The sequence below is a fragment of the Bombus vosnesenskii genome, unplaced genomic scaffold (assembly GCF_011952255.1).
Source record: "Bombus vosnesenskii isolate JDL3184/JDL3185 unplaced genomic scaffold, Bvos_JDL3184-5_v1.1 scf7180000013293, whole genome shotgun sequence".
Classification (NCBI taxonomy): Eukaryota; Metazoa; Arthropoda; class Insecta; order Hymenoptera; family Apidae; genus Bombus; species Bombus vosnesenskii.
In genome coordinates this window covers 2,910,066-2,932,574 of record NW_022882944.1, presented here as the reverse complement: position 1 = coordinate 2,932,574, position 22,509 = coordinate 2,910,066, and the positions used below count along the sequence as shown (strand labels likewise).

The window sequence follows — 22,509 nt, the reverse complement described above, 5'->3', positions numbered from 1 at the left end:
TTTTTATTTCCTCCGAAGACTTAAACTTAAGCGGAGAATTTGACGACTTGTGTCAATATTTGGAACGTGGCAGCTCGAAATATGGATGAAACGAGCATAAATCATATCGCGCAATTTACACTGGCGCACGGTATTGCGTGCAGATTGTACGAGACGCAGTAAATTTCGCGAGTGGTGCAGGAACCGAAACGGGTATCTGTAGAAGGTTCTCTTAACCCGAATATAGCCCTGTTTGCATATCGGAGAGTCGTTTTGTCCGCGTGCTATCTTCCTATAGAATTTTGCGACCGGTAATCATCGTCAGTCATAAAGTTGATTATTACTTCTTGCGTATCGCGTGTTACCTCGCCCTCCTTTTTTGTATTCGCCAGTGGAAACATATGTAGGCGCTTTGCGATTTTATGTATATATCATTGAAGGTTAGAACTATATTTGTGGAGGGTCAGAGTTACCAATATGTTACTGTGAGGTATAATAAAGTTACAGTTCTTTTATTGTTATTTTGTGATCGAAGATGAACGATCGACGATTAGAGGTCACAAAAATGTAAGATCGTATTCTTTTAATGTCAAGAAGTTATCGAGGTTCAAGTACATAAGCTACATTTTTGACTAAACTTTGATCAAAATTAAAATATGTTTCGTTAATAACAGAAATTAATTTTAGCGCCTAGTTAATATAAATTACGTTTTTTTTTTTTTGGATCACTGTGTACATGGAGACTTGAATGGAATGAAACAGCGATTATACAGGAAATTTCGTTAAATTTAATCGTGTGTTCATCAAGGGGCTATTTTCAGTAAAAGTGTGTAAAAAAAGAAAGAATGTAAAAATCTAGAATTAAAACGATTTGCAAACAAGTCAGAACAGAGTAAAGGGTGTAGCCGTATGATCTTTGAGGTTATGTAATGAGTTAATATCGAAAATAAAAATGCTACATTCGAAATAACACGGTATTTGATCGAATCAGATTTAGTTAAGGAAAACTCATGAATTTTCTATTCTATTCAAGTTTTATCTCGTCAATGAAATTCTTTCATGTATGAAATTTTTCCAATTATTCTCGAAAAAGCGTTTTAATTTCTCGGAACGGAACGAATTCGTGCGATACAGTGATCAACTGGAAAAACAATTGGCCCTGATCAGTTGAACCGTGATGGTTACATAACGACTGATTAATCGATATTGTGAAAGGTCAGTTTCATAGCCGCGTCGTCTCCATTGGCAGACCTCCAGAGGGAATTCCCTCGTGGTCTGCGAGTATCGATTGTCCTTTCAAGTTTCGAGCGAATTGACCCGGCATTTTCGCGGCATTTCCGGCTTTTAACTCTATGAACGTGCAACAGCAATTCTCTTCTTTCCATCATGCGATAATCCTTTTTAAGGTTATGTAACAGTTTTTAATCAGTTAATGTATATGTTTGGTCCGCAGGCTCACGAAATTAGATAATATAATCTATCTATCGTATTTTTAATATAACATATCTTACGCTATCGATATTCTAATATTTTACATATCGATACGACATTTGATCCCGTGATTCCCTTCATTTGAAACTGACATATTTGAGTTCTATGAGCCAAAAGGAAAGAGGAAAGGAAATGAATCAATTTAAAGTCCCCTAAAACGAAGTTTAGTTCTACGTTCCACATGAAATCGAGAATATGCTGACACCCTGTATAGCGAATAAATACCCGACCTCCCCTTGCCCCGAACATCCGACATCAGAGAAACGTGCACACAGCCGTGGCTAAAAGCGTGGGCGACGGTGCAACGTCCGCGAAAAGCGAGCATAGAATGGGGGGTGGTTGGCCCAAGGGCGACAGCAGGGGTTTCCCCGAAAGAAATTTCAATTACCGGCCCGGTCTGCACCCTCAGTCGATGGTTTCGCGGAAGTAACTGAACGTTCTTTGCGGTTTGCAACGTCGAACCAAAGGCAACCCTCTTTTTCTCTTGCTTTCCTTTCGTCACTGCAACCCCTTGCACAACCCTATTTTCGCTCGTTTCTCTGTCTTCGCGTGTGAGCGTTTTTACGAGTCGAAATCGTCGATGTTATTCGACTGAGACGTTCCTTGCCTCAATATGAGTTCTTGGCAGACGATCATGATTGTTTTTAAAGTTTGCTTGCATTGGGATCCATAAAATGGTTTATAGAATTGCGAGTGGTTGTAACGGAGAATCTTAAAGAATGACGAATCATTTGATTATTCTGCTTGAGTCAAGAGTGTTTGGTTATAGTGGTTGTTCTTGGCACAGCTGAATCTGAGGTACAGTTATCACAGTTGATATATGGGACGAATGAATCATTTTAGTGTTTTGGTTAAACCAATATGGAATCAATGAACTACTTTATTATCTAATTTGAATCGGAATAGATAATTTGTAGTACATATTTCTGATGTTGAGGTACGACATGAAGAGATTTTATAGTTATTTAGTTTGAGTCAGAGAAATTAGGATTGAATAACGCAATTATGAATGAGGTATGAAGCAACTATTTCGTTTGGCTTGATTTAGAAAAATGAGGCTATGATACTCAATTTAGCAATACAGTTATGATTGACATACAGGATAAATGACCTTTCTGTTAGTAATCAATTTTATGGTATAGTTAAGGTTAGGTACTATATGTCCCATTGCTTTGCTATTGACTATTGACTTCAGTTATACATTTCTGTTTCAAATACAAGGTGAATTAGTCATTTTACTATTTACTTTAGGTCATAACTATTTGTTCGTAATAATTAATTCTCCTGTACAGTTAAGGTTAGGTTCTTTGTGAAGATTTTAAATAACGTCATATGGTAAAATCGATACTTCATCGACGTTTTATTATTTTTCCATTACACACGTGTTTGTTCACTTAGTTCTTATTTTTCTTATCACGCGTTAACCCTCGATAAATATCCTTTTGGACAGTGGATTGAGGAAGAGGAAGCATCCCCAAAATTCAGTTCATTCAGTTCGTATTGGGAGACCATTGTAATCACTGAACAAAGGATTCGAACGATATACACTGACACGTGTCAGAGTTTTCTCTGAACACGGAAAACAAGATTTCATGATCCCCTTTTGTAGTTCGATGGGGAACCAGAACCACTCTGGTCCTAAAATTGCTTGACCCCATGTCTATCCCATCTGAGGGGAATACCCGATCTAATCTATACGCTGTTTATTTGCGAAACGAATAACTTTCTCGCCGACTATCCTCGCAGATGCTAAATTATTGCTGGCTACTGGTTTAGGATCCCCCTTTGATCACTCTTCCGTGTTATCGATTTCGAATATGGGAATCTAGCCGAATTAGATTTGTATCGGTGAATTGTATTTGCATCTTAATGTGAAACATCTCGCAAATTCTTCACGAATTTTGTATTTATAGACGATGTTTGGTCTTGAGCAAATTTAAGCGAAGTAGCATTTAACTAGAGGTTAGAATTTCTATAGGTTTGGGTTGTCTAATCGAAACAATCACGCTGTTCCAATCACAAACATTTTGAAAACCAGTGAGACGAAACATTGCATAAACACTCGTATAAACATTGCAGCTTTCATTTTTCACGTTCAACATAGATGAATCACCTGCCATGCACATCCAGAGTACAATAGTGTAAATTCGCCTTAATCTACCTTCATCTTCTACATCGTCCGTTCAGTGTCACCGACCAGAAGTCATCGATACGTGTGCCAGTTGGTGCAAAACGATTACGTACGGCTTAAAAGGGTCTGTTACGTGCACTTACCCGTTAACAAACCATGGACCTGGATAATTGAACGTGGTATAGCGTTCGATGGCCCTCGGGTGTACATTATAGGCCCTTGGTGTCTGGTTACTTTTTATTAAGGCTCGCGCGCCGCGTCTGAAACTCGAGGCCCATGCGAGAAGCCTGGCGCATGCGCGCTGCATTCATGCGTGGCGACACACCGATCCTTAGGGCAGACGCGCAATCGCCGCGGGCCCCGTCCGATTACACGGTTCGCTGGCGAGGCCCACGCGAACAATTAATTCTGCCAGTGAGCTTAATCGAACAACGAAGGATCAGCTTTGCACAGGAACCACGCTTTATCCCGCTTCCAGCGAAACTTTATCGCTCGTGCCTTGTTCCAGCTAATGAGCCATCGTACCGTGCAAAAGGTGTCGTCTTACAGCCGGTGTAGATGGCGTGACTAGGGTATAACTCTAGTGGAATTAATGGGCGAATATGTACACGCAATATGACCTTTTTCTCTTCTATTTATATCATGATTAGAAACTTATGAGAAGTATTATAGAATTTGAAGTTTAATGTAAGGTTAGAATTTAATCAAAGTTTCTTAAATGTTTTAAATATGTAGAATAGTAAAATTAAATTTGCAAGTAAAAAACCGACTTTCTATTGGTTTTCGATCGTTACAATTTTTTATACATTTTGATAAATCTCGGATTATATAGGATTAAATAAGATAATTGATATATTATCGCGTATATTATCTAATTTCTATGGGAGGGATCGTACAGAGATCTTTGAGATAGAGATATTAAAGTTTGTTGGAATTTTCCTGGACGTAACGGATGAAGCAATTGTGATCCCCAACAATCGAATTCCCATGTCCACGAGATTACGTAACTATGCGAGCAGGAACCGTGAATGAGACTAATCGATGCGACCCACCAAAAATTTCGGTTGACCTACATGCGAGGTCTGTGAATCCTTCCCTTGTCGAGCCGAACAATGTTCCCGAACTTCTACCAGTCCTATTCTATGATGGATCGCATCTAGCAGACTTTACAAGTAGTTTTATCTATTGTGGCCAACTTGCGAAACTCTACTTAGGTGGTAGCACTGGCAAACTTGGCCAAATCCTTACTATGATCAACATCAATCATTCCGGTTTCCTTTGTTTCTTATTCCTTTATTTTACCGCTATATTTACCACTATATATTAATTAAATTACAAACTTTTTGTCTTTGAGTGTGCACATCACTCGCGCTGCAATATATTATATTGTATGCTGATAGCCCACTACTAGAGACAAAAGAAAAATTGACGCTTAAATGATACGAAGAGACAACATTGCTTAATGAATCAGAAGTTGTATTTTATTTCCTGTAGCAAAATACAGAAATTATAATTATGAAAATGTCTACTACAAAAGTTACTAGCACTTGCTTTAAGCTTTTCTTTATCTACCATATTTAATTCTAGAATTTAATTCTATTTGAATTACAAATTTTCTTACAAGCCTATATTCGTGCATAATCGTTTTCTTGAAATGAAATTACATCGTCGGAGTTATTAGTAGCGATATCACAGAATGGCAGAGTGGGTCGCAGGAATGATTGAGTTTTACTACTTCAGGCGAGGAGAGGGAGCTCCGACTGAACGAGGCGAGTTTCAAACAAGCGGCCACGCTACTCCGGCAGGTTCCGGAATTCACTATAGCCGCCGCTCTGCGACAAGAGGAGGCCAATTCCGGGACGATCGTCGCCTTTTCACATGGGAACAATAGGTAGGGATCACGCGTAATTTCGTTCCTCTCATTTCATTCGCGATTCAAAGCGACCCCGTCGTGGTGGCGTTCATGCGATGCACAAACAGAGTATGGCGTAAAATCCCTTTATTTCGCTTATTGACGCTTTCATTTCGCTTCTTTTCACTTTTTCTATTTTCTCTTTATGGAAAAACTAAATGTTATGAATTCAAATGATGGTCCGAATTTACATCGACGATCAATATTTTTTGCTTTTTGCGAATCAGGTTAGATACAGATAAATCATTTAGAAGAAATTTATTTATTTTCATATTTTTCAGTTTTCGTTGCTTCGATGTATAGAATCGACCTTATAAATAACCCCTATATATTTTGGGGCATTCTATACGTATTCCTTCTATCTTTTTTTATTATTTTACATTTCTTCTAATCTTTTCTTTCGTTTATTTTTGGAATGAACAGCTCTAATTTGAAATAATGTCAGTTACTCTTCATCAGGATTCAAAATATCTTAGTTTATTAAAAAAACTAACTTCATTTTTAATAACATAACTTGCCTTACTTTTAATAGAATCTTTTAATAAACTGGAAGTGAGTCTTCTGAATACCATTTCATCCTGCCTACTGTATTTTTACTTTCTTAAAATAACGAAATAGAATGAGCGAAGGATATTAGTCAGAAGTGGCTAAACCTTCCATTTTGTCCCAGTCGATTGAAGACGTAGTTACGATCGGAAAACGAGTTAGCGGGGTGTAATAGAATCGACCAACTGAAAAAGGTAGAAAGACACATTCTTAAGGAAATTACTGTGTCAATTGTTGAGTCGGGAACGAAGGAGAGCACTTAACCTCAAAGTAGTTGCACCCTCTGTTGGAACGCGAGTAGCGCAGTCTAGTCGTTTTGACCTGGCTGACACAAATTGGATGTATGCACCTACGTGTCTGCGTATTTAGACAGTAATTAACACGCTTCGTCAAGCAGAAACCACTGTCAGAGTTTAAGCGCAATTAATTGTTGATTTGATGTCCCTACGACTCGTAAATCTGATCTAGAGATTTTCATGAATCGGAGTTTAACCTAAATCTGTAATCTTTTACATATCTTATACGATATTAAATATTTCCTGGAACTGGAATGTCGATTACATTTATTATCAAGGACAGTGTGCTAATGTCGATGTGTTCCACATTAGAGCCCGTTATAGACGATAAGCGTGAAACGGAAATTGCGGTACACACACGCCATCAACTCTATTCTGATTCAATCACGTAATCTATTTAATTCCGTGTACACGTATCAATTAAGAGGCCGTATCTGATTTTAATCGACCTACAGACGCGGCTCGTGTACCACATTCTGTAATTGCATTATTGAACCGCTTGGTCTGCTAGGTTGCTATTAAATAATTTCATGCGATTAAGTAACCAGTATCTAGTAAATTTCTAGTAACAGAGATTTAATCTTATAACCCGAGTCAAATCCAATTATACTATAGCCACACACAATTTATACCAAATCCTAACCTAAATCAGGAGAAACAGTAAAACACGAAGTATCACTTTAATGAATGTTAAAATAATAAAATATCCCTAGTGAAAGTTAATTTGAAATTATTCTCATAATCGCTCGATAATATATATGACCAACTACTTAAATATTTACTAGTTATTAGAATAAAATAGAATGACCAGTAACATCAATGACTTGGGATTCGATCAGACTGTTTTTTATGAATCCGCAGATATTTGGAGCTGCAGAGCAGCGGCCGTAAGGACGAGCTTCGACTTCACTACGTATCGCGCCGGGACGGTAGCGTTCACGTGGAGGCGTTTCCTTTCCGTCTGGCCGACGCCGCCTGGCACAAGGTCGCCCTCAGTGTAAGCGGCTCGCAGGTCGAGCTGCTCGTCGACTGTCATCCCTTGTACAGGCGGCTGCTTAGGCCTGGACCACCTGACACCAATTTCACTCTGCCACAGCTTCAACTTTGGGTTGGACAGAGAAACGCCAGGCACTTTCTCTTTAAGGTACGACCTCCTCTTCTTCTTAATTCTGTTTCTCTTACCCACATTTCCGTCCTAAAATCTCAACACTTAGAAGCCTTATCCTTTATTTTTAGCAAGACTTGATAAAATACAAATATAACTTTCCTAAGGTCCTTCAGCAAGGTTGTACTTTCCTTCGATACAATTCTAATTACTATTCTAATTGATCAGAGACGTAAAATAAAAAACGGAATGTAATTATAATCTTTTAAGAATTTGAAATTTCAATCAACTGAGATAAGTTCGTACGATTGTCGCGCCACAGGGTGCTTTGCAGGATGTGCAGTTGATACCAGGCCCCCATGGCTATCTGTCACAGTGTCCTCAGCTCGATTCATCATGTCCCACTTGCGGTCAATTTTCTATATTACAAAACACGGTGGAACAGCTGATGCATAACCTTAACGAGCTGACGCATAGGGTGAGTAGTCAGCAGTGGTCTGGTTAAATTTGTTAGAATTATGACTGGACTGTGGATCTTTATACGCATTAATATTTCTGAATATAATTGAGAATATTTCTGGTCAAAGAAATCCTCCTATCCAAAGGATCTCCATCAGAGAAAGTAGGGAAAGTTGAGTCAGTTACAGTAGGGAAAACTGTATCAGTTAATTTGTAGGTTGGCTTTTAAAACTGTTCTATAGATATCTAAATATCTGCCTAATTTAGGGGTTTACTTGAAAAGTCCCTAGACAATCGTTGTATTCGCTTATTCACGTCCTTCCTTTTAGCTAGCCGCTGCAGAGGGCAGGATAAGCAGAGTGGAGGAGTGCGAGTGCCAAAAATCATGCAGGGCAAACGGCACCGTCCACGAGGATGGTGCGACCTGGGAGAAGGGCTGCCAACAATGTTCCTGCGTTCATGGGGAGATCGAGTGCAGACCGACACCCTGTGCACCTGTCACCTGCAAGAATCCTGTCATTTCTCAGGGACAGTGCTGTCCCACCTGCTTAAGTATGTATTCTATTTCACTCAAATTGTAATTCTAATCTCTGTATAATGCTTAAGTCTTAATTTGCAGATTTCTAAAGATTAATTTAATTGCATAATTACGAAAGTTCAATTCCGTGTAACTGTCAAATCTTAATTTTCGTATTATCTAAATTGTGGAAATAGCTTCAGACCAGTTTGCAAATCCATTTTTCACCTATTATTTACTAATGGTCTCTGATTAATTATTATCCTTAGAACAATGTTATTTGCACGGAGTTATTTACGATCACGGTGAGAAAGTTTCGCCGAAACAGTGCGTAGAATGTGACTGTTTCGATGGCAGCTTCACCTGTCAGAGGTTCGATACGGAAACAAGATGTCCGCCACTGCCCTGTCCACCGAGTGAGCAGATTAGTGTGGCAGAAGAATGCTGCAAGTTCTGTCCAGGTACAGTTATCCACACAAGCATATTTCGAATAACTAAATATTTTATGATACTTATTATATTGATCAATATTCTTCGGTGTTTATGACAATTCATGAACGTCCAGCTGACAGAAAATCACGATCGTACATGTTTAGCGGACGATGATAATATTTAATTACTCAGTGACGTTTATTTTAACATTCTAATAAAAAATCATTTATAAAATTTCGCTTGTACCATACAGTATTCGATTAACCTATTAATTGTACAATCCGTGGAGAAAACATTGATAATATTAAAAATATCGAAAGGTACTAGTTCTAGTAACATAATGGAATTAAAAAAGATAATAAATTAATTAATGCCAGAAATTTTCAATTTCTTACTTTTCACGCTTCCTTAATTTAAATGCTCTTTACGTAGTCATAAATCAATTAAAATTTTGCCAAGGATTGTACTCAATGCTATAATTCAGCCATAATTCAGCATTAAAACCCCATAACTACTAGTAAACAAAACGCTGCATGTCATTCCATGGTACTCACATTATATACGAAAATATCCCTGGAAGAAAATTCCGCTATATTCTGCTATCATATAAAAGCATGTCGAATGGCATGTAAGACGAGCAAACTAAACTGAGCCTGACGTCGAAAAGAACCTGATCCAATGCCAATAATCGTATGTTCTAACTGTCTTTGCATCCGCCTGGCTAACCCAATTTAACCAGGGGTGGACTACTGCGCGAAGGGCCACAAGTGTCACGCTAACGCGTCCTGCCTGAACCTGCAGACAACGTACGCCTGCCACTGCGATATCGGTTTCCAGGGGGATGGTCATAACTGTCACGGTACCTAATGCTTCTCTAACTTCTCTCTCTCTCTCTTCATGTTTCTATTTCTCATGCTCCTTTTCTTTATGTCGACGTTTGGAGCTTTGTTCGAATTAGTTAAGTTGCTCGAATTCAAGCTACTTGATTCGAGTAACTTGATTAATCTGAACGGCGCTTAACAACCTTCAGTTCGATCGAACTTACCGAGATGGCAGGTTGATCGCGATGCTTCGCGTCGATCGATCCTCTGCCGTAAAATATGTAGAGGATCGATGTTGGTGCACACGTGGCCAATCCCAACATGTTTGCTTACTCGTGGCTTTGTCGATGGTCACGTCGAACAGCCAGGTCGTCGACGATTGTGGTTACAGAATTGCGGTAACATGATTGCGTTCATATCTCTGTTACAGTCAGATTAGAATCGGCTTTCGCCTTATTGTCTGTAGATAACTATTCGAAATTCGTGTTGATAGGCGGTTTAATGAGTTTCAAAAGAGCATCGTGCGATAACGTGTATTCATAGTTTACGTACGCATTAAAATAAGGTACACGCAAACGTCTTCGCAATTCTATAATGAAACTAAATATATTCATCTCTCAAAGCTATTTTTTGGTCCTTGGAAGGTTATCACCATCGCTTTGAACTTTAAGTGATCTTGAAGAAAATGTTCACAAAATTACCAAATTAAAGTTGTTTATAAGAGTCCATCACTCAGATGGTTTATTAAGTTACAAAGTTACCACTAAATTTGTTTGTAAGCTATATTTGCTCAAGGTCATCTGAAAGTCCACCCAACAGAGGAAATTAATTTGGAATAATTAAATAAATGCTTTGGCACCACAGATATAGATGAATGCAAGCAGCAAGGTGGTTCTGAGGGGCATCACTGTAACGCGAACACAAAATGTGTGAACGTGATCGGTTCTTATACGTGCGAGTGTCTTCCGGGTTATCACAGAGTAGACAAGTTCAACTGTGCCGAGCTAGATGAATGTGCGACTGGTCATCATGCGTGCGACGAACACGCCACCTGCGTCAACACTGCGGGAAGTTACTATTGCATCTGCAAGGATGGCTACACTGGCGATGGTTACACGTGCAAACGTATGTTTGTTTCTTTAACCTTCTTTTCATTTTCCTATGTTAACTTATCCTAAAGATTTTCCCTGTTTTTACCGCATCTGATTTTGGTCAAATATGATTAAGTAAAGAAAAGGAGATAAAATATTCAGTTTAAAAAAGAATTATATTCTTTTAGAATGGCTCAAACCTAGAGAATCAGAAAGGCGAAATAATTCCTATACGCCATTATAAGAATACCTTCTTTGTTCTTTCCAGCTGTCTGCAATCAGACCTGTCAAAATGGTGGCGAGTGCGTGGCGCCAGGAAGGTGTTCCTGTCGACGTGGTTATATCGGCAACAGTTGTGAACTAGATCTTGACGAGTGTGCGAGTGATTTGCATCGATGCCATCAATCGTCGACTTGTTTCAATATGCCCGGTTGGTACTACTGTCGTTGCAAGCCAGGTTACAGAAGCGCCCTCCACGATAGTACTCAGGGTACGCAGTGTGTCGACATCGACGAGTGCAACGATCAAACAATCGAAAGGAGGCACACCTGTCATCCTAGTGCTAAATGTGTCAATACCGAAGGAGGTTATGAATGTGTTTGTCCACTTCAGGAGGATAATCGCACTATGGAGGAATGTAGGCTGAGTAAGTGTATATTTTCGTGTAGAAATGTAATATTACATCTTAATTTATTTTACCGTCTTCTTTCAAGAATAGTTTACTTTTTGTCAAGTATACAAAATACTCGTTGTTCATTGAACTTCAATGAGAAGAGTTCGAGAAATATTTAAAATAGAATAAAAATGCTTGTATCTTTAACAGGTTGCTGGTTCGAGAATCGAGAGGTGAGAAACGGAGAGACTCTAGCGCCAGCTGGGAATCCCTGTAGAAGATGCACTTGTAAAGATGGCGTTATCACATGCAAAGACCCTATATGCGACTGCAGCGCCCCTGGAAGTCATAGGGACAAATGTTGTCCGCAATGTGATCCTGCAGCCTCTTGCAGACATCAAGAGCTCCATCACCTAGTCTTCAGAAGTGGCGAACGATGGATATACCAGTGTCAGACTTGCGAATGCCTGGTAACAGCGTTAACCTCAAAAATTGCTAACCTAACCCCTTATTCTTTATAGAACAATTATTATCAAATACAATACATATTGCTCAAATAATAGACAAACAGCGGATCCCAAATGATCACGAAATTCCATCTTTCGTAGTGTAATTAAATTCAGTGTCATTTGTTTTCGCTGACGATCATCTCAAATGAGCATAGATTTTGACAAAATCACTATCTGATATGTTACAGTATGGCGAAATAGACTGCTGGCAGATGGAGTGTCCACCAGTGACCTGCTCGAACCCTGTGACAGAGGATGGAGATTGTTGTCCTCGTTGCGAAGACGATCCCTGCGCGAGAGAATTGCCTGGAAATGGCACTTCCCTCTCAGTACTGACCAGACCACGACCCTGTAGTTACTCCGGGATTATCCACGACAGTGGCAGCTCCTGGCAGGATCCCAATGACAAGTGCACCACGTGCGAGTGCAAGGTAAGGAGGACGTTTGGCCTCGGTCACATCGGGGGAACGAAGAATCATCAGTATCGCAGGATACGGATAGAATAGGGGGGTCCGTGAGGAAAGAGATTCGCGAATTATAAGTGGAGGAACTATGGCCTAGATGATATAGCGATGAAATTGTTGATTTATATTAAATTTTCGTAGGAATATTCTTTCTGCTTTTACTTTTTTTTATACACTAATGTCTCCTATATTCAACAAAAATTGGTAGCATATAATAAGATACTGTTCAGTAAATTCTCTTCTGGTAATGTATAGAGGATGTTTCAAATATGGCGCTTTGATAACGTAGATAAGCATCGTGGCCAAAAGTTTCTATTTACCGCGCTCTCTTTTCCCGCGAAATCAAGAGCTCAAGGTCAGTAAATAACCAAAAAACTAAATGTCGCCTTCATTTAGCCGTGGTTCTGTCATGCGTCTAATCAATTACGTTCACTATGTTCCAACGAGGCGCGACCAGTTGCTGTGCGGCAGGCGATCATTCCAAAAACATTGATGTACATAACACACGTGGCGGATTAACATTTTCTTCAATATAATATTCTTCTGTTTTTCTTATCTCTATTTCTGCTTCAGTTGCAGTAAACTCAAACGCTGAACTAACATCGCTTGCATTTTGCATGGACGGTCATCAGTATTGATGTGATTAATTTAAGATACATGTAAACTATGATATAATTGTAAATATACTTACTAATATTTTTTAATTGACTATAAAGTATCATTTTATTAACTTTGTGTGCAAAGTATATAAAAGAATAATCGTAGCTGATAATTTTAATTGATTCAGAAATTCGTGCTTCGCAATATAACATCCGCCACGTGTTTAATTAGAGTCACACGTGTCAGCATATAAATATATTTATTTTTCTCTCACTCTTTTGTTTCTCTGTTTTCGTCTCGCTGTCATTTATTTACAGTGTCAGTAGGTAACCCTATAATACAAGGTACCTATATACTGACTGTCATTTATTTCCAGTATGCCATTTATTTTTGCGGTGTGTATAACGCGAATCAACTTCTTGCAAGGCTATCTGCGCTAATAAAATCTTGTTCTTTCGTACGCTGAGAGAAAAAAATTTCATCAAAATATTCCACTCATTTTCGTTAAAGTCTTTGAAGTATAAGTATAATCTACGAGTTCATGAGTCCCATAACCTCACTTTGTCATAGATATAGTACAGTCCTAGCTTACACAAAACTTAGATTAATCCAGCTTAGCCACACACTTAGACTAAATCCAACTGATATTCAATTACAGCTTAGTTAAAACATAAATTAACTGTTATATTTAGATCTAACTTGGAATTAGTCTAGATGTAAGCTGGATTTAGAGTACTTAACTGAATTTAACATTTGTTTGAAGCTAGCAATTAGTCTGATCTAGAATCTAAAAGGAGAAAGATTCGACCTTGATGTAACGTAACTTAGGTCTAAGGCTAACCTAATCTAGAGTAGATAAAAGTATAGATTATCGACACCCTGACTTCAAAGGCTGAACGAAGTCTCTCTTGAACAAAATTTTAATTCTTTAAGTATAAGTTCTCTCGGCGTGAGCTAACTATTGCGTCGTGCTATAGTTCTTGCCATTATGTTAATTGTCTAAAGCTGTGTTCACCATATGTAAATTACTTCAATTGGATCTGTCTGTTCTGGCAGTACCAGCGTACGAGACACGTTCAGGGGCGTCCCTAAGTTAGCCTAGACTATTCTTATGTGTAATGTTTTTTCGTTGGCTGCCTTGCACGCGGCAGTGTTCATTATTATTATTATTACTAGTCCTTCACTTTAAATAAGAAAGACGAGATTCCTAATTCGGCACCGTATATACATATATGTATTTACTATGCATGTTTATTTAATGATCAGAGTAATCACGTGCTGTACGTAACGTAGAAACGAGGATCATTATTAATGTTAATGTTATCGTTGTTATATACTGATATATATATATATCTATATATATCTATATATTTATTTTTGTAGTAACAGTTGATTTGATCAATTGTATAATTATTCTTTTTTTTTTGTTTAACCCTCGCTCACTGTATAAACCAGATGCTAAATAGCTTGAATTATTATAAATATATACAAATGTGTATAGCTTAAAAATTGTTTAAGAAATCTATGGAATAATTTTCGGTAAATAAACAGTTAGCTTGCGTTGAACTTTAGCGATGATGTTTTAGGTCTCACACAAATAGAACACTGCCGCGAGAAATAATTCAAATCGCGCGCGCAAGATGTTAAGCTCTGATCCAACTTTCGTCCGATTCTCGTGAGATTCGAACTGAAAACTTTCACTGCTTCGGGTCGGCCCTGCATGGATCGTATTCAATACATATTCGCCTGACAACGACTAATCGAGAGTGGATCTTATATCTCATTGCGACCGAGTGTAGCATGACCTCGACCTCGTCGATTCATTAGAATCTATCTTATTAAAAAAACAAAACTAACAACATTATAATACCACAGTCCTTAATATAAAATATATTCACCGTAATATTTAATACAGCCTGATAACCTATAATTACAAAAAAAAAAAAGGAAAAAAAAGAGAAGAATCAGTAAAAGTAGCTAGAGTGATATGTGGAGCTTTTCAAAGAGAAAATGTGGTTAAGTTGATTATATGTTTAAAATGAATCGGCGAGGAGAGATGAGCTGATGTGTTGAGCGGATATCTGTTAATTAACAACGAAAACGTATGCTGTGTAATCATGCTGTGAAAATTCTTAATAACCCATGCCATTTCATAACATACGTAAATACACACATCAGCCGTGAATGACTAACCTGACTAGCCTAACGATGGGTATCCTTGCAGGTGCCGTACTGCGCCCAATTGGTGAGCAATAGCGCGTGTTGTGTGCATCGGTAATCACGTCACTTCTACCTCACCTATAATCTTCTCTACCCGCCTCTTCTTCTTCTTTTTTATTTATTATTAATGTCTCTTTCTCTCTATCTTCTTTTTTCTATTTCTTACTTGTCACTTATTTAAGCGCCCACGAGCTCTCAAATGCTTTCGTTTTCCTTCTGCCTGCTTCATCGAATAGCACATTGGTAACTTTATTTCTCTTCCACTCTAGCTATCGCTGTCCCAACCCCACTCGCTTCTTATTTGTATCTTCGTTTGAAACTTTACATTTCTCTGTGTTGTAACGTTCGTTTAGAATCCACTAGAGAGAGTAATCTGGTTCATTCGTTCATAGAGGTCTCTTGCGTTCGTTGATCGCCGCACGCTGGTCACCAGGCTTCCAATTTCTCAACTTTTTCTTGTGTTGGGTTACACCCACTCTGGTCGTCTATGCCACGTGTAGATTTGCAAGTCCTTAGATGTGAATCAAATTGAAATCGGAATAATTGTGTGACGATGTTTCCATTGGTTATTCGATAACTTTGCATTAGTACTTTTCTGGGCAAAGTTGGTACAACTGATAAAGCACTTGCAGATGACGCATTCGTGAGTATATGTGGATGATCTATATGACAGCGTGTGGCATAGACGTGTGGCAAGAAGGTCTAATTCTCAGGGTGAATCGCGAGCACGTACGCATGTTTTGTATTAAAAATTGTAATCAGAATTACTCTTGATCGATCTGAGGACAATTTTTTATAAATATGAAATTGCCTTTGACACGAATAAAAATACTATATTATTATCTAATAATGTTTTTAAACATCAATGCTAAATATTGTAAAATTACGAACTCAACCAAAGTTAAATTTATTCATTATAGAAAAAGTGAAAATTAGTTACTCTGAATGATAAAAATATACAAGAATAAATATACAGAGTTTTAGCTACTTTTGAGTTAACTTTAGTATTATTCAACTACGTATTTTACGAGGAAAGAAGAATATTCAAGCTATTATGTCATAATTGTCGTAGTTAAAAAATTTATTGTTGCGTCGATCGGTCGATCAAGAAATGTTCGATCCTTGAGGTCAATTAAGGTAGTCAAATGCACGTTTACAATGGATACGCATGCACCGACTCACCCCATGTTATTTTCTAACTAATTATAATTCAGTTAACGTCAAAATTACTCGATTCAAAGAGCGCATATTTGAAGATGCATTGTCGTCAAATTAAAGAGAAAGAAATCGAAATTTCCTAGATATTTGGTATCGGTCGGGCGCACGACGCACGTGGTGACAGACACGCACGCACACACATACAGACACACGCGCACACACACATACACATGCAGATACACACACACAGATTGCATTTTGATTCGTTTTTGTCTTTCTGTTGTTATTATTATTATTATTGTATTATTATTATTATTACTACTATTATTTATTATTATTATTGTTTCGTTACACTTGAGCCTCTTTTGCACCCTTCTCTGATCTGCATTCGAAATTCGATAGAAGCACCAAGAGTCTCTTTCTCTCTGTCTATCGAGTGTTGTCCTGTAACGACTCTGACAAAAAAGAAAAAGAAATTAAGGATTATGAAATTTAAAAAAAAGATATAAGAATAAAGAAGGTCATACAAGATGGTTTAGGACGAACCAAATTTATAAGTCTCATATGACCGAATCTATAATTTTCAAATGACATCTTCAAAATTATTTTTCTTGATAAGTACACTTTAACAAATTGCAGATTTTCTTTGAAACTTTTTACAGTGTACGAAAAAGGATAAAACGTAAGATTTGACAATAAAATTGATTTCTGTCAGAATCGTAGCTGGAAGTAGTGGTAACCTAGACACGATGTCGTCAAGGTGTCAGATACATACTATGGAAATTCATTGTTTTGACCCCCGAATGTCAGAGCATGATTGTCATGAGTCGAGTCCTTGTAATTTGTGCTCGTAAAATCCAACATTTTTACCGATCGAGAGGAAAGGGCCGTCGAACCTGGGTCATCTGCGAATGGAGGACGTGGATTATCACCACAACAGAACGACGTATGCGGTTTCAATTAAACAATGAATTACATATTATGTGGAGGATTACCTGAGTATCCCCCCAAGCGACGCGAAAAGTCTTGGATCAACGTCGTAAGTCGACCAGGGTGACATCTGTAACGGCTCCTCTCAACTCGCGGATTCATTCGTTACACGCTTCTTTCGTGAGAAATTGATGACGAGTATTTTCTTATCGATCTATAAAGTTACTTCTAGTTGTGTAACATTTTAACATCATGACGTAGTTGTGCACACGTTCACAAACTCAGATTCACGCCGAAAATAGTGCACCGTCTTTCAAAATCTGCAAAAGACACTTGCTAATCAGACGAAAACGCAACCACAACACAGATAGCAGAATCCCCTTGCCCAATTCGAATTTCCCGCTTCTGTTCATCCTTTATACCGCACCGCGCACCTGACAGATGGCAGCACGCACGCGCGTCCCAAGACTTTTCACGCGGACGGGGGAATACCCGCGTACGGATACTGCATAAAAATGAGAAAAAAAGGAAAATAAATAAAAAAAAAAAAAAAAATGAAAAAGAAACGGAAGAGGGCGAAAGTCAGGCGAACACGATACAGTCGCTTGGTTCGTTCCGCCGTTGGCTAACCCAGTATCCAACGAACCTCTCCGTAGGACGGGCAGCTATGCTGCAGCTACGATTACGGCTGCGCTGGCGATCTGGGCAGCAACGGGCAGCAGCAACGTCCTCCAGTCGTTGTTCCTGAGCCTGTCATACGCGGTCTACCGAGCCCTGCGGGGTCACCGATGGCTGACGGTACACCGGAAGCAGCTCTATCAGCGGTTACCACTTCCACCTCCGCTGGTGCAACATCAGTCACCAGCACCTACCTTCTGTCGACCTCGTCTTCTTCCTCGTCCGTCAACAACGTCGCCACTGGTGGCTCTACCGTCAGAAAAGATCACTGGGCTTTGCAGAACAGCCTGCCAAGTCTATCCCAACAACACAGGGACGACCATCGCGCTAGAGCGCAAGTACAGCAACAACAAGTTCTACCGACAGCCAGGTACCAGATGGCCTCTGGAGCAGCGACGACGTCGTCGACACCTGAACGCGTTACACCCACGTCGACGTCGTCGACGACGACGATTAAGGCTTCGGTCAAGCACGAGTCCAAGCCACAGGCGTCTACGTCGCGACGTCAACGTACCAAGTCGTCCAAAGGTCTCGGGAGTTTGCGTCAACGTACCAATGCGTCCTCCACTTCCACCTCCTCCTCCTCCTCACCCTCGTTGTCGTCGCCTTCTTCGTCCTCGCCATCTCTCGCGATGCTGGCGCCTCCTAGCGCCAGCCTCGACCCACAAGCGGACAGCGTCTCGACTAGCAGCAGCGCCACCAGCGAGAGCATGGTCGCGAATAGCGGTTACCGTCAACCGCCGTCGACGGGAGGACGCCACCGGCGCAGCGAGGCCAGGGAGTCTGTGGCGCGCGACAGTGACGCCACCTGAGGCTGACGCTTCTGTGGACAGCTAGAAGAGAAAGAAATGAACACTGGCAACGCATTCCAGGGGGTGTAGCACGGCAACTGTGGGCTGTGGCCCGACGTAGGAGCGAGTTCGGAGAAGCGTTCTCTATGGTCACCTGATCGCCTGATTGAGGGTGTCGTCGAGGGAAACGAGCGCACTAAGCGGGACAAGAGAAAACCGACTACGAGACGAAGCAACACAGAGGAGCATAACAAACGGATTCTAGTTCTAAATCCGTTTGATTTGTCGACGATCGTAGACAACGAAGATGACGATATTAGGGAAGAACGTCCAGTTTCCTCGACGAGATCGATCCTCGCCCAGCTTCCAGGGATCGCCGCGTATCATTGGATCGTCTATTAATGGACATTTCCCATCATCCGTGCTCTGTGGTTGGCTGACTTGAGTCACGACAGAAAGAGGCTATACTCGAGCTTCGATAGGTCTAGGTTAGGTCTGCCAAGCTCGACGCTTCGAGGACACGGTGTTCAGCGAGGAAAACGATCGACCGATTGCATTTTTGGGGAATGTTAGGTGTGCCAAAATCATGAGCTTGCCAACACCAGAAAACTTGTCGGATCTTCTGTTAGTAATGACATACGCGGACCCGACTCGCGCTCCCTCTGCTTGGTTTCTTTTTGTTTGTCCTCGAAAGAGATCGAACGACAACATAGGGTGAGTCCATCGTTGTCGTTGGTCGTAGATCGGACGAAGCGTCTTTCCTCGCATTTGACTAAATGGGTCAAGCATAACACATAAGTGAGAGAGAATCGAGAAACTGAACCCATGACGCGCGGTGTCCTCCGGGGCGTTCTCTCAACACAAAGCAGCACCGAATCACACGCTTTCGCGATTCCTTTCCTTTTCTCCTTTTTCTTTTTTTGGCGTAATTTCCATGTTGAACAGGTAGCGCACAATATTTGGGCCTTATAAAAGTTATAAACAGGAAAAAGGAAAAAAAAAAAGAGAAAAACGGAGAGATCTTGTCGTCGTTTCGCCAGCGGGAGATCTAATCTGTAATTACGTAATTAATGTAATTTAAATATCGTGTTTCTGCTTCCACGGCGAAGCGAAAGACAAGGAAAATGTAAAATGATAGAAATTAGTACTTTATCGTAAGGAATTGAATTATCCCAATGAGAAGAGCAAGGAAATAATAATTGAACTAAATATAGAAGAGCTCCGTAATATACTTATTAAGATATACGAATATATATGTATATGTATGTATATATACTATATATTACTATTAATATATACAAATATATAAATATATATATATATACGTGATGTATATTCGATATACGGAATCACGCGTGAAATATTGACGATTCTATTTATAGAGTTATGTGAATCGAGATCGATCTTGTCGATTATAAAAATGCACGTACGTATACACGTAATAAAGAAAAAAAGAATATTCTATGGATCATATCTCGTGACGCGATGTACAACCGTGGGTTGTTGTAAAGCTATCGCATGGATATTATAGAGCTCCTGTTTTCTTCGCGGGGATGAAGACGATTAATTAAAGGTAAAAGAAATGGACATAAGAAACGTCGTATAGTCTTTACGCTTGAAACGTTATCATTTAAGAGTCATCGTTATGTATTAGGGTAATTCTGAGATTCCGATTCTCGCGGAGACTTCGAGAGAGAGAGATAGCGATGTCATTTTTTTCTAGACAACCATTACAGGCCGGTTCAGTTTCTCTGGTTCTAAAACGCTGATTGGTTTATGCCTGATCCACAATCGTCGAGTCATACAAAGCGCAACCTGTGCCTCCGCGAATTCACTAGCCATTCAATTTTGGCTCTATTTACGCGATGAAAGGTTAGACGTGTTTATCTACTTCTTCCAGTTTTAAATTCTTTCACTTAATACTCGATGATGAAATTTCGCATGAAACATTTTTCATGCTACATTTGTGTTATTCAATAATTTTTAATAATTTCGAGTCAAATTAAATAAGTTCATAGACTTCTTAAATGAGACGAAAGGCGGATTAAATTATCTTAAGCTCCAATCTTTCATTATTAAATTTTTTACTTACGGATTCATTATTTTAATATGTCGTTTCATTTCCACTGAAAATAAATTACAGCACATTTCTGTTTCGAAGAATTAAAATTAGAAATTGAATACTTTCTATATCAACTACTAATTTCATGACTACAGGACTCTCTGATTGAGGCATGATCCGGTTAACAGGTTAGAAATGTTCGAGGTTAAGTTACTAGTGACAAATCGAAGTCAGGTCGATTTAAATCTGTTTCAAATAATCCAATATACGTAGGCATTTTCGCACATATTTTGGAATTAAAATGGAGAATACATGTCTAATTTTTCATTGATGCAATTGGGTTTCTTGTTCAATTATTAGTTTTACACCGGACGATGAACGTGCCGGCTCCCTCGAACGATTCTTTAGCTCGCTCAATCCAACGCGACCACTACGACTACATTCCTCCTTGATTAACAATAAGTAGGCACTAAAATGAGAGAAACACAAATATATATATATAAATATATAAATATATATAAATAAACGAACAAAGAAAGATGTGGATAAATAATTAATTAAAGAAGCAAGAGACGGATGAAAAAATAAATAATTAAAATAAATGAATGAATATATATATATATACATACAAATATATATACAGTATTGTGCAAAAGTCTTAGATCATCTATCAATTAGAAGTGTTTTGTTTCTGTGAATGAATATAAGAATATTTGCTATTATTTTAATTCTTTTTTAAATCTTTTAAATTAAGAATTAATAATAGTAATTATTGGTAATTAAGTTTCAGATTATTTCCATAACAATAATAGTTATTTTTAAAAAATTAATTCTCACTTTTATTATATACATAATGTCATTTTTGGTGTTTCTGTAATGTTCTAAATTCAAGACAGAATCATTAGCTAGCAATGTCATAAAATAAATATCTAAAAATCCATTTTTATGTAACAACATATATAGGAATTACTTCGAGGTCAATAACATAGATGGTCTAAAACTGCTGTATGGTACAGTATGAAGAGGAGGCAGGAATATACATATATACACATGTACGTATACATATGGAAATGAGAGAAAAAAAGTGAAGCACTCGGGTAAATTAATCAATTAATAAATAAACTCCTGGCGAAGTATAAAGCGTGCTGAGAGGGACTCATATAACGTGCATTCGTAATCGTTTGTTCAATGTGCAATAACATATGGCTTAATTTGTGAAGAAGGCTCCTATTAGTCGCGCGGTATCAGTGCTGCTCCATGTTTGAAAGAGGATTTTCATTAACGTAAAACTTACACGAGTCGCGTGGCCGCTGCCCTCTGTCATTCTATTTATCCGTCATTCATTAATACAGACTTCCTCTGATTTTCCTTTTAGAGTAGATACCTTCAACGAAAATTTGAAAGAATATTTTCAATCATAACAGTGAAATTTAATTGGATAAGGTGGCCATTTTGTATCTCATTGATCACGTGACACAACGAATTCGTCGACACAAGATGGTGGCCAGCCACGCGACGTCAAAGCTCCGAGCACGTGTACGAAGTGGCGACGATTCGTTCCAACTTTTTGTACACAAGAATGTATAGTTTTTCCATCGTGGTGCCGAAATGAAAATGAGAAAATCGCTATTAGTTCCTCGAGATAAAAAGAACTGGGCAACGAGCTTCGTGCGCTTCGTCGCGTGTTACATAGAGGGGTACATA

At 38.9% G+C, this 22,509-nt stretch overlaps 1 protein-coding gene across 4 annotated transcripts in view; it reads left to right on the top strand.

Moving 5' to 3' along the window:
* LOC117232733 (protein kinase C-binding protein NELL1-like) overlaps positions 1-21,138 on the top strand; it is an 83,138-nt gene extending 62,000 nt beyond the window's left edge. Inside the window, exons 3-14 of one of the 4 annotated variants that reach the window (XM_033492327.1) lie at positions 5,342-5,492; positions 7,217-7,499; positions 7,783-7,938; positions 8,249-8,471; positions 8,706-8,897; positions 9,608-9,727; positions 10,554-10,814; positions 11,049-11,426; positions 11,604-11,863; positions 12,091-12,333; positions 15,191-15,211; positions 17,931-21,138. In XM_033492327.1, coding sequence (XP_033348218.1) covers positions 5,342-5,492; positions 7,217-7,499; positions 7,783-7,938; positions 8,249-8,471; positions 8,706-8,897; positions 9,608-9,727; positions 10,554-10,814; positions 11,049-11,426; positions 11,604-11,863; positions 12,091-12,333; positions 15,191-15,211; positions 17,931-18,764 — 3,122 coding nt within the window. In that variant the 3' untranslated portion in view covers positions 18,765-21,138. Of the gene's footprint in view, positions 1-5,341; positions 5,493-7,216; positions 7,500-7,782; positions 7,939-8,248; positions 8,472-8,705; positions 8,898-9,607; positions 9,728-10,553; positions 10,815-11,048; positions 11,427-11,603; positions 11,864-12,090; positions 12,334-15,190; positions 15,241-17,930 lie in introns of all 4 variants that reach the window. The other 3 variants (XM_033492326.1, XM_033492330.1, XM_033492329.1) reach the window with 3 other exon arrangements.
* Positions 21,139-22,509: the final 1,371 nt, after the last annotated feature.